Below are 12,762 nucleotides of genomic sequence, written 5' to 3'. Positions count from 1 at the left end.
TCAGAGGGAGGTAGGTTAGTGTGTGACGGGAGTAGAGAAATTGAGACAGCTGATGTCATGCCGGCAGTCCCCAATGAAAAGATTAAAAGAGAGTAAGAGGCCAGAGGGAGGGGTCCAGGTGGAACAAGAATTCTGAAGACAGGAGAAAGGGTTCGCTGTGCAGGGGGGGAAGATTCCTGGCCAAAGAAGTGGGCGTAAGGTGATGAAGCTGAGACCTTTGCTGAGAACTGACCATTTGGGGTGAGATTGGAAGAAGGCATGTAACCCTTCCAATCTCACCCTAAAAGATGTAACTGAGGTCGTAGTTCAGGAGGCAGCTGATGGAGCCCTTGCAGAGGTCGGAAAATCGGCAGAGCCGGCGGGAGAAGTAAGTGGGGTTATGGCAGGTCCGGAAGATGCTCCCAAAATGGGGGTTGAACAGGTTCTTGGTAACAGCCCTCAGCTCCTTTCATTCCTGCATCTAATCCTGAAGCACTTCCTGGGCCTCGTCGTCACGGTAACTCTGCATCCGCTCCAGTAGCCCAGTGAGTGCCTGCGTCCAAGTCAGAAGAAAGTGAAGTGTGGGATGGAAGTCTCCTTTCTCAGTCAGCTGCAAGGGTTTTATGTGACATGAGTTTGGGCAACCCCAATTGAATTCCCTGTGTACAGATTCACAGCATTAAATTTACATGAACAGTCTTGTTCAGAAAAGCCAGTTAACCTGAAAAAAATTACTTTGATGCTACCCTTGAGTTTGGGACAAGTAGAAGTAGCTTTAATCTGCATTTGAGTGTAATTGGCTCTGGGTGCCAAAAATGGAAGGAGGGTGAAAGTTCATTCTAGCATTAACATCAATTATGTCCATAAGCACAAAGGCTCCCTAGAATATTTTTTAACAATTGTATTTTAAGCAAGATTCTGAAACTAAAACCCTTTTCTTACCACAGGCAGCTCTTGAGGCACTTGATGAATTGGACCTCTTTGGTGCTAAAGGAGGCCCCAAATCAGTTATTCATGTCATGCCTGATGAAGTACAGCTCTGTCAAGTAAGTTCTAAAGAAAGATGGTGCAATTAAACTTGTGTTGTGGCTGCACTGTATTCTAGTAAAATTTGATACACTCATTAGGATTGCAATTATATGAAGATATATGGATTTATCTATGTAATTAAAAGTTTTGCAGCTGGCATGTTTGAAGTGCACAAGGCATGAACATTAGTTTAAATTTTACGGCTTTCAGTCTAAACTTTTGCTTTACTATCTCTCAAAAAAAATCCCTTTTAACAATTAAAATCAACCAATCAAATTGCCTAAAACAATTGTGATTTTTTTTTCACATTGTTCTAAACTTGGCTTCAGCAACTCTTCTCCCCCTCCCGCTTCCACAAACAGCACAACACACCCCAGTGGGCCTCTGAACATCTGACTTCAGGTACAACTTGCCTTCTTAACCATCTTCACAGAACCAGTTTATTCCATGTTTGAAGGCTCAATGTCCCAATATAAAGTAACAAGTTGCACATATTTCCATTTAAGAGATTACAATCCCAGCAGTCACCGCTTGGCCAGGGTTCTTGTGCATACACACACAAAGAATCGCACTTTATCTGTTGCTGGAACACTAAAGACATGACAGGGACTTGGTGATTATGCCTGCCAACCAACATTTTTCTTGTATTAATTTCATTCACCTTTATTATGTACACTTTTGAAACACTTTAACTTTCCCTTTACCAACAAAACAGAATCCCTCATCAAGACCTCTCGGCGATACCAAATTTGACTGTTCAAAAAAAATTTGATTCTTCTGTAGTTTACCTCCATTCCATTGATTTTTTTTTTGGATAAAAATTGCACTTGCAATAAAGAACTTTACACCCTTTGCTTTCTAGCTAGAAGGAATTTTGTTTTATTGGTTATCTTTTTATTATAGCAAAAATATTTGTACACCCACTTTTACAACAACTCTTAACTCATTTTAATGTGGCCACAGAATTCTTTTCAGAAAGGAAAAAAATATTTCTGTGCTCAGTCAGGCAGAGAAAGGAGTTAAATGATATCTGTATACCAAGAATCTTATGCATTTCTTTCAATGCTTTCCAATAGTTATACAGAACATATTTCCAGTGCATGGGAAATAGGGATTTTTTTTCTGTTATATGCATTGTGTTATGTGGAATAATGCTCCAATTGTTACACGTAAACAGCATATCCTTCGACTCATCTTGAGCTATGCTGCAGGATATTTCATCTGTCATAATATTGGAAAAACAATAATCTATGCACATTTGCCTTTACTTTGTGTATGCATAAATAATCTATTGTATATTAAACTCAGCATGTGGAGCATGCATTTCATAATAAATTCCAATGTGAACCTTGCTTCTATGAATAAACACATTATAGTACTTGTAGTGCCCATTATGCCATTAGGTGGCGCCTTTAGGTGTTTTTAATGTTAAAGGTTGCGTTTTTCCTGTCACAGATTTACCCATGCCTGGTGTCAAATACAGTAGGTGCTATGTAACACTGAAAGTATGCAGTTTAAGAAAGACTTAATTTTTAAAAATTTCTTAGTAACTTCTTATACATAATTTGTAAAATCCTTTTTTTTTACTTTTTCTCATTTCTAGACTTCCTGGTAGTGTTTTTCGGAACCTGCCCATATATCTCCCTACCTCTGGCCACCCAAAGTATATAGCAGTTAATTATTAAGTTTGCTTCAGCTAACCCTTGAATTGTCCTGCTCCCTCTCTCCATAACTCCTACACACTTCAAAAAATTTTAAACTATTTTTTCTGACCTCAGGATATCCTGCTTGGCGTCCAGTGCCTTATGTTCCCTCCATGCCCGCAGGCAGCATTAGCATACTCTCCAATATGCTCATTTTTTTGAGTAAATTATTACTGCAAAGCCATAAAAGCTTAAAATGGAAACCACTGCACACAGGTAGTAATGAATCTGATCAATGGTCCTGCTGGTGTGCCCAACCTGCAGTGGACATCTGAGATCCTGTCTCCTTGTCTGCTGCTGAATGTCCTGGATGCATGTGACCCAGTTTGTCTGCAGCCCAGCCTTTCTTCACTGAAAAGAGAAACTCGGAAAATTGAAGGCATCAGCACCAAGGCATCTTTGGGCTTGGGAACGGGTGGTGTAGCTTCCACCATCCCTCCCCCCATCTGAGGGGGAAAGCGCTGGGCCACAGGAGTGAAGGTCATTCTCCCTGAGAAGAGCAAGGGCAGCTGATCGCACCCACCCACCACTTCACGTGAGGAAACTGTGGGGCTGAGGAAAGGGAGGATGTCTTACCTCTCTATTTTTGAGAACAGTATGCAAAGGGGAGGGGAGTGTAGTTAATCATCACCCCCACCTCAAATCAGGGCTTAGTGCAGGGAAAAACAGTGGACTGTAACCTACCCCTCTTTCCCCCCCCCCCCCCCCCCCCTGCTGTTGTGAGAGCCTATTGGTCTTCCTCCTCACGCCCTCTCTCCATGCTGAGTTAGTTTTCTTGCCATTGTGCCACCCCACCTGACTGTTCAAGCTTCCTCCACCCCCACCTCTTCTCACAATTACACAATTCTGAAAAAAGTCACCAAATTTACTTATAAAATTGGTCATTTAATGCTAAAAATACCTTGAAGTTTCCCCAGGTTTGAAATTTAATTTGGGATTTCCAACTGCTAGGGACAGTTTATGTGTGTCAGTGCGAGATATGCACCATAAAAGCTGTAGTTTCCACTCCGCTATGGTGGAACTACAATAGTCAAAATCCATTACAGCAACCCATGTTACATGTCAATCAGGTGGAAAAGGACTAGAGAGTTTCAGCTCCTGTCAAGAAATTCTTTGTGAAAAAGATGCATCATGGGGTTTATAGTTTTCATCTTGTGCATGTGGAACTACAGTATTAGAGTAGAATGAAACAAATGAGCCAGGATACATCCATGAGGCATGAATGGCAGAGAAAAAAAATAATGTTTAATACAGTTTAAAACAGTATTTAATAAAAAGCTTGAGCTAACTGTGTTTGGACTTTTTTGTGTTGACAAGGGGGCTGGTGTTTGCACAGGCGGTCAGAGGGGGATGCTTATGAGGTGGTTTGATATTGACCTTGGATGTTGCAACTGAAGTCAGTCAGCCAACCAGACAGATCTGGACCAGGGTAAATGACCATATGCTCAGGTGCTAGTTGTTGGAGGCTGTACATTGGAAAGAACCTTTGTGCAGAGTGCTACATCAATGACTGCTCCAGCAAAAAAACAAAGATTCACTGTATAAAGTAAGGGAGAGAAAAACATATCTTTTATAATCGTAAATGATTGAGAAAAGGAAATAAGTGTTTCAGGAGGAAATAAACAAATAAAGTACTTGCACCTTAAGCAAATGATGCAGATATGTGGGGTGGGATGAAACAAAATATATTTTGTAATTAAGTAATTGGGAATAAGAGTTTGGGGCAGCAAATAAACTTACTTGCATCTTAAGTTTTGTAAAGTGGAGGTAAAGAAAGAACTAGCATTTATATAGTGCCTTTCACTACTTCAGGACGTCCCAAAGCGTCTCATAGCCAATTAAGTACTTTTGAATTGTAGTCACTGTTGTAATGTAGAGAAATGTGGCAGCCAATTTGCACACAGCAAGGTCCCACAAACATCAATGAGAAAATAACTAAATAATCACTAATTAACAGATGTTGGTTGAGGGATAAATATTGGTCAGGATAACAGGGAGAACGCTGCTGCTGATCTTTGAATAGCACCAGATCTTTTACGTCCACCTGGTGGCCAGACGGGACCTCGCTTTAATGCCTTATCTGAAAGACGGCACCTCCAACATTGCAGCGTTTCCTCAGTACTGCATTGACCTGTCAGCCTAGATTATGCACTCAAGTCTCTGGAGTGGGACTTGAACTCACAACTTTCTGACTCCAAGGCAAGAGTGCTACCAGTGAGCCAAGGTATATAGCATTACAAATATATCTTGAGGTCTTTACGTCAGTATCATTTAAGGTGTGTAATATTTTTACCTTGCCTCAGTTACGTGGTATATTGCTTCTGTAAGTTTGCTTTATTATAGCAATGGGTGAATAGTTATGTTTAGACTGCAGTAGAACAGAGCTAACCATTGCAAATTGCTGGTTCCAGACTATGAGCAATGCCACAGTTGTTATGTATTTCCACACATAAATATAATTTTATTTGTTTTGTTTTAATATTTTTGCATTGAACATGTGTATATATTTTATTTCAGTCTATTCTACATTCAATGTTACCAAGGGCATCAACATCCAAAGAGATTGATGCTGGTCTCCTCTCAATCATCTCCTACCCAGCTTTTGCAGTAGAGAATATTGAACTTGTGGAGTTAACTAAACAAGAGATCATTACAAAGCTACAAGTAAGTCTTTTTCTCAGTTTGCTCCCATCTTCTTCTATTTAAGACTTACTTGTGCTGAGGTACAATTCCATGCATAGCAGCTCTCTGATATCATCCCAATTGACTATTCTTCATGTAATAGCCTCGATTGTTAGTGTCAATGCGCTGCTTGACAATGGGGCACATTTCAGCTGAGCTCAATACTTTCACTTGCACTCTCAAGGAAGTGTCAGTGGTTAGCAATCAGGAGTGAATACCCTGACTAATATTTTCTCTCGTCCCTGGCCTGGGAGATACTGGGGCCAGTTGTCGTGCCACACTCACTACCCTGGGTCAGATTGGCTAAGTCAGCATAGACCAGGGATTGATTCTGGGAGATTCCTGGACTATTGATCAGCATCCTACAAAGTGGTTCATTTAGCCACTGGGCTAGTGGTGAACTTGGGCAAATCTGAAATGCAGCTTGAAAGTGATTCTTCAATATGAGATATTTTAGTAATTTAAGGATCTGTCCACAATCTTCTGCCTGCCTGCAGCAGAGCTTTGTTGAAATTGGGACGAGTAGCATTACTCCAGTCGCTATGTCCAGAATGGTTAGCCATTGAGAACCTTAAGTAGGTATAAAAAAATGAATTCATAAAGTAGGAATATGGTGTTTTCCTAAAGTATTCAGGCTTATAAAAACAAAGTGTGTTGTCACTTTGTCACAACTTCCTGCTTTATGTATAATTTACTTAATTCTGATCAACCTTGCGGGTGTCTTGCACTGCAGTCCTTCGATTCTCAATTTTAAAAAGAAAGTTTGCATTGGGGGTTATGGTGAATGGCATCGCCTGAAGTGACTGAGTGAGTTAAAATTTTCGAATCACTCTTTCTAAGTACTCTTCCAATCCTATCATCAGAACTTCTCCCTGATTGCACAGCTGAGATTAAGAATTCAATGTGGGGAATTTTGGCTGCAAAAATACATTTTCCCATTCAGTGACACTGCACTCCGAGCACGAGAATGCTGCATATGTGAAGCTTGTTTGACTTGTTCCATTATAACTCGCTTCAGGGCTCATGGACCTAATTAAACTGGCTGAGCTTGATTGGGCTTGATTTCTGCCCTGCAACAAAACTTGCGGTTTGAGAGGGAATTGAGTGCTCAATCCGTTCAGTTACCTTAGCGTCTATGAAAATCTGACCTGGCAAGAAGTGCCAAAACATCGCAAAAAACCTGTAACTTAATTAAAATGCTCATTTCTACTTATTTTCCATTTAAAAAAAAACTGACTATGCTACACACTTCAGTATACTCCTCTACTTGGTCCCACTTGCACAACACAAAGTCCTGAGTTTATTGCATACCTTAATGCACCCCTTTCACTTAATGCCCATGACAGTCTGGAGTGAGCGAGAAAAACAAAAATAATGATATTGATCTGAAGAAGTATCAGATTGCTTCTGTTTCATTTCTTTTTGCTTTTTCATTCCTCTTCTCCTGAAAGTGTTGACACTTGTTGGGTCTATTGTTCCATGACAGCTGGTTGCTGTCCAGTGGCTCACTCAAGTGGCTGCTGTTCTACATGAGCCAATGTTGGTGGGCTATTTTACCACAATTCTGTTTACACGTAACAACCACACAGCTGCAGGTTCCTATAACTGAAGAGCTTCAGCCCATGGTGTTGCTGTATTACTCTCTTCTCAGCACTGGTGGTCCCAACGTATTTCATCGAACCATAGAATGATGCAACACAGAAGGAGGCCATTCAGCCCATTGTGCCTGTGCTGGCTTTTTGAAAAGGCTATCCAATTAGTCCCATTACCCTGCTTTTTCCCCATAGCGCTGTAATTTTTTCACCTTCGAGTATTTATCAAATTCACTTTTGAAAGTTATTCTTGAATCTGCTTCCACCACCCTTTCAGGCAGTGCATTCCAGATCCTAACTACTCACTGAGTTTAAAATAAAATTCTCTTCATTTCGCCTCTGGTTCTTTAGCAAATTATGGTCAATCTGTTTTTTTTGTTTTAATTTCATTTCTGCTGCATTACGTTTTCATTTTTCTCTCTTCCCTATTTTCTCATTTTTATTTCTGTGGACCTCTCTGTTAATTCTTACCCTCTCCCCATCTTTTTTTTTCCCCAGCCATGCTAAAATGCCTGTTTTATCTTTTAGCCTTTAGTTATGATGAAGGGTTACGTACCCAAAACACAAACAACCTGATGTGTATTTCCAGCTTTTGTGTTTTATGTCCGGAGCAAACGCTGGTTAATTTTTTTTCCTTGCTATCTCAAGATGCTCATGTAAGTTGTAACATTGCTCCTGCCACCCAAGCTGAGGTCAGCCAAGTCAGCACAGAATGGGGATGGACCTGAAATCTTCAGGTCTTTATGGCTTAACATGCACCTATTTACCTCTAAGCTATGGGGGCACTCTTTCCCTTCTGTGCAAACTTATAAACCAACTTATACATAGTGCTGTCACTGAAATTTACAGAAAATCAATTGCATTTTCCCAATTGCATTACATAAGAAATAAAAATAGTTCTGTGAAAATTGTTCATGATATTCAAAGAAGGGTTGAGTGATGCAAAAAATAAGAGGGACAATCTGAATGTGAGCATTGACCACTTGCACCTAACTGTAGTTGTACCCTTGTGCGTTACAACAGGGTCGTTATGGTTGCTGCCGGTTTCTTAGAGATGGTTACAGAACTCCAAAAGAGGTATAATGGTTTGTCTTTGAAGTTATTTTTAAAGCTTTGTTTTTCTAACATTTATTCAAGCTATCTGCAACATTATTTTGATTCATGTTCATATATATACAAAATATAAGTATACTAAGACTCTTGTGTCTATATGCACTTCCTGTCTGCAAAACTTTACTCCCTGTTGTCATATTTTTGTCAACATTTTCCCATTATAAATTCCTGTGCCCGTGATTATTATGGGTTTTGTCTGTGTGAAATCTGATCTCTGGCTGTGTTTTTATGTGAGACAGTGTTCTGATTAAACATCTGTTATAGCTTTTTTGTATTCTATAAATTTCAGAGTGCATTAAATAGAGAGACAGAAAGAAAGAAAAAGTGGGAGGGAGAGAGTGACTTCATGCTAATAGATTTTTTTTAAAGGTACAGTGAATTTTGAAGCCAACTATCTCACATGCTAACACATGAGAGAGAGAGGCAGTTGCTTCATTCTTAATTTAGAAAAAAATCAATTAAGTTAACTTCTAGAGGAATAGAATTGAAAAGCAGAGAAGTTATGTTAAACTTGTATAGAACCTTGGCTAGACCACACTTTAAGTACTGCATACAGTTCTGGTCTCCATATTACAAAAAGGATATAGAGGCATTAGCGAAGGTGCATAAAAGATTTACAAGGATGATACCAGAACTGAGAGGATATACTTATCAAGAAAAACGGAATAGGCTGGGGCTCTTTTTTTCTCGAAAAGTGAAGGGTGACCTGATAGAGGTCTTTAAAATTATGAAGGGATTTGATAGGCTAGATGTAGAGAAAATATTTCCACTTGTGGGGGAACCAAAACTAGGGATCATAAATATAAGATAGTCTCTAATAAATCCAATAAGTAATTCAGGAGGAACGTCTTTACCCAAAGAGTGGTTAGAATGTGGAACTTTCTACCACATGGAGTAGTTGAGGCAAATAGCATAGATGCATTTAAGGAGAAGTTAGTAAGTACATGAGGGATAAAGGAATAGACGAAGAGAGGTGGGAGGAGGCTTCTGTGAGGCATAAACACCAGCCTAGATGAGTTGCCTGTTTCTGTGCTGTAAATTCTATGTGAGTTGAATTTTTATAAGCAAAGAAAGCTTCTTTGAAGGAAACCAATAGAAGAGGGGAGGAGGAGGAAACAGATTGATGGTGAAGGCATCTCTGGCCTTTTGAGAGGAGCAAGTGGGATGGGGGGGGAAGTGAATGGAAGGCTAGGGATGAGGTCAGTGAAAGCGGAGGTTACAGGGATTGAGCGGGTAGTTCAAAGCAGACGAGGTAGGGGTAATGATGGGAGTCAGAGCTTGAAAGAAGTGGAGGGGTTAGTGGGAAGGTAAAGAGAATGCAATGGTGGCAAAAGGGTGGGAGGGAAGCATCAGTGATTGGGAAGGGAGCACTGGAGCCAAATTTTCTCTCCAACTCCCATCCCAAATGCAGCTTGCAGCCTTTGGCTCCTTTCCATGCCATGCTATACAAGGCCACCAAGACCTCCCACTGGAAAGCAAAGAAGAAAAAGACAGAGAAAGAATCATAAAGAAGAGTTAAGAAAGGAAGAACAGAAAAGAGAGAAACAAAATACAAAATACTGCAGGTGCTGAAACAAAAACAGAAAATACTGAAAACACTTAGCAGCTCAGGCATAGCATCTATGGAGAGAAGTAACAAGTTTACATTTCACACATTGCCTTTCATCAGAAATATATTCTCTGACTTACCTTGTGCAACACCATGGGAGATCGACTTGTATGTAATGTATTATGTTTGTATACTAATTGATCTCCCATGGCGATGCGCGTGGGAGCCAAGCCCAAGTGTAGTTTTGAAATGAAGCAGGGCTAGAGGGCATGAGGTAATTAGAGCAGGGTGGGTAGACATTATTCAGTCACCATTTTAAAGTCGTACATTTCGTCCTTATTTTTATGATACTTTGATTTTTATATTGCTTTTATGGTTAAATTACAAAATATATAATGACTAGAGTTGTTTGGAGCATGAATTTCTCTGCAGTGTAGACTGAGAAGTTGGAAGATGCAAAAGCGAGGTATTACAGCACCACCACTGGTGGGATGGTGTAATTATAACGTAACAAGTTTACAGAGGCAGTTTCCATTATAAATCTGAAAGGAATTTATAATAGAAAAGTTGGCAGAATGTGCACACAGAAGGTTTTTAATATGAATAGTTGGATGTATCCCACACACAAAAATTCTCCTGTGTCAGATGCTGTTTCCCAGGTGGGAAGTTAACAATTCTAAACCCAGTGGCAATACTCCTTTTAGGCCATTAGGAGATATGTAAGAATGGCCCAGGATTGAATCCTCCGGTAGGAGGAGGAAATAGCTAACTGCCATCCAGCACCCCCGATAGTTCAACCGAGATCAGAAGATCATCATTCATGGAGTCGCTGGTGTGAACCTCCACTTTACCATTCTGATGAATTATAAAGGTTGCTTTGCCCATGGGTAGCGAGAAAGAAGCAACTGGTCTCCACTTTTTGGTGCAGCACCTTGGTTCACTCATCCGGTATATCACATTACTATTTGTGCAAAATTCTTTTGTTTTCATTGCCTTAGCTAAAAGTATACACTTTGTTTGTTTTTAGGATCCCACCAGGCTTTATTATGAACCTGCAGAACTAAAGATTTTTGAGAACCTAGAATGTGAATGGCCATTGTTCTGGACATATATGATACTTGATGGCTTGTTCAATAAGAATACACAGCAGGTAAAAGAAAATGTGAAATAAATTAACTCAAAATACATAAATCCTAACAAAAGATGATATACTCTTAGAAATTAAATTGTTGGAGCAGTAACTAAGCTGTGTTTCCATGTTTACTTCCACCAAAACTAGATGTTTTGTCAGCTGATGTGATGCAGCAAAGAATCTTACAAGTGTTTTATATTGGGCTATCTTGTTGCCCTGAAGGTGTCTGCTTTGGTTCAGTGGTAGTACTTTCACCTCTGAGTCAAAACATTGTGGGTTTAAGCTGCGCTCCAGAGATTTGTCACATAGTCTAGATTGATGCTTCAATGCTAAACTGAGGGAGTGTTGCACTGTTGGAGGTGCTGTCTTTCAAATGAGATGTTCAACTACGGTCCCATCTGCCCTCGTAGGTTGATGTAAATGATCCTATGGCACTATTGAAGAAGAGCAGGGGGTCTCCTGGTATCCTGGCCAAAACTTATCCCTCAATTAACACCTCCAAAACATATTATCCAATCACTTATCTCATTGCTGTTTGTGGGACCTCGCTGTATGTAAATTGGCCGCTGCATTTCCCTACATTACAACAGTGATCATACTTCAAAAGTACTTCATTGGCTGTAAAGTGCTTCAGGATATCCTGAGGTCATGAATGGTGCTATATTGTTTATTTTCTTTTCAATGTACCGTACAAATCTTTAAGAAGCATCCCGGTTCAGCAATATGGGCATGACTGCCAATATTGTAGGCAAGCCTCTTGCCTGCAGTGCTTACAGGACAATGCAGCAGCACAGTTGGGAGGCTTGCCTGCAATATCTGCAGTTGGGCCCAACACAAATGATACTGGATCGTCCTGGATAGATTGGAAAACTTAAAAGGCACGCTGTTAAAATAATATCATAACGTTTTTGTGGAAGTGATTGCTTACAATGAATTTTCACATAAAATGAATAAACTGACCAAAAATATCTCATTGTTAGCACCTGCATTGCGTGTTTGGCATACCCATAACTTTGAGTGTTCTATGCTTATGCAATTCATGAACACAAATTGTGCATGTGTATTATTGGGTTGGCATTGGCGTATTTGAATATGTACTTAATTTCCTGTTTGTAATTTTGTTTTAAGAATTAATAGTTGATCTCCCATAGTGTTTCTCAAGGGGAATGAGGATATGCTCTTATGGGGAAGTGGATCATTTGTGATATTAAATACCGTAAGTGAGACTGTGTGGCATGTTGGAGGGAAGTTATTTGATTTGTAAGGATTTGGTAGGGTTGGAGTAATTAAGTGGGTTGGGCAAATGAAAGTTGTAGGTGTAGTGAGCATTGAGAAGGAAGATCAAAAAAAAAGCAGGATTTATACTCTGAATGAAAGTAGGCTTAGTGCTGTCGAAGAGCAGAGGAATTTGGGAATACAGGATCACAGAACATTAAAAGTAGCACCTCAGTTGATGAGGTTGAAAAAAAGTAATGGAATTCTAGGTTTTACAAGAGGTATAGAATATAGAAGCCAATAGCAAATGATGAGCCTATATAAAAGTTTAATAAGACTTCGGTTAGAATACTGTGTGCAATATTGGCCACCGCACTACAGGAAGAGTATTAAAGCTTTAGAGAGGGTACAACACAGATTCACTATCATACTGCCTTGTGTAAGGAAATACAAAAACAAAAAAAGTCTTGGAAAAATGTTTTTTCATTAGAACAATGCAGATTACAGGGTGCTATGATAGAAATATTAAAATTATGAAAGGATGCGACATGATAGATAAAAGCAGACTGTTTTCAGTAGTTGAGGGTCAAGAATGAGGGGCCATAGATAGAAGAATAAATGTAGAATAGAGAACAGGAGAAACTTCTTTACACAGAGTTGTGAGGCTGTTCAAATCACTTCTAGGCTTAGTGCTAAAGACAGAATCTATGTCAACATTCTATATAGGTGGATGAAGGAACAAAAGATAAAGGGATTTGGGAACAGGGC

At 39.7% G+C, this 12,762-nt stretch overlaps 1 protein-coding gene across 7 annotated transcripts in view; it reads left to right on the top strand.

The window, feature by feature from the left end:
• Window positions 1-12,762, top strand: part of phka1a (phosphorylase kinase, alpha 1a (muscle)) — a 133,114-nt gene that overhangs the window by 25,966 nt on the left and 94,386 nt on the right. For all 7 annotated transcript variants that reach the window (XM_067996916.1, XM_067996918.1, XM_067996917.1 and 4 more), the window contains exons 7-10: window positions 927-1,025; window positions 5,229-5,375; window positions 8,009-8,062; window positions 10,675-10,797. In XM_067996916.1, the coding sequence (XP_067853017.1) occupies window positions 927-1,025; window positions 5,229-5,375; window positions 8,009-8,062; window positions 10,675-10,797 (423 nt within the window). The remainder of the gene's footprint in view (window positions 1-926; window positions 1,026-5,228; window positions 5,376-8,008; window positions 8,063-10,674; window positions 10,798-12,762) is intronic.

The sequence above is a fragment of the Heptranchias perlo genome, chromosome 15, assembly GCF_035084215.1.
Source record: "Heptranchias perlo isolate sHepPer1 chromosome 15, sHepPer1.hap1, whole genome shotgun sequence".
In the NCBI taxonomy this organism is placed as follows: domain Eukaryota; kingdom Metazoa; phylum Chordata; class Chondrichthyes; order Hexanchiformes; family Hexanchidae; genus Heptranchias; species Heptranchias perlo.
Note: the sequence above shows the minus strand (reverse complement) of the source record. Positions and strands in the feature narration are given on the sequence as shown.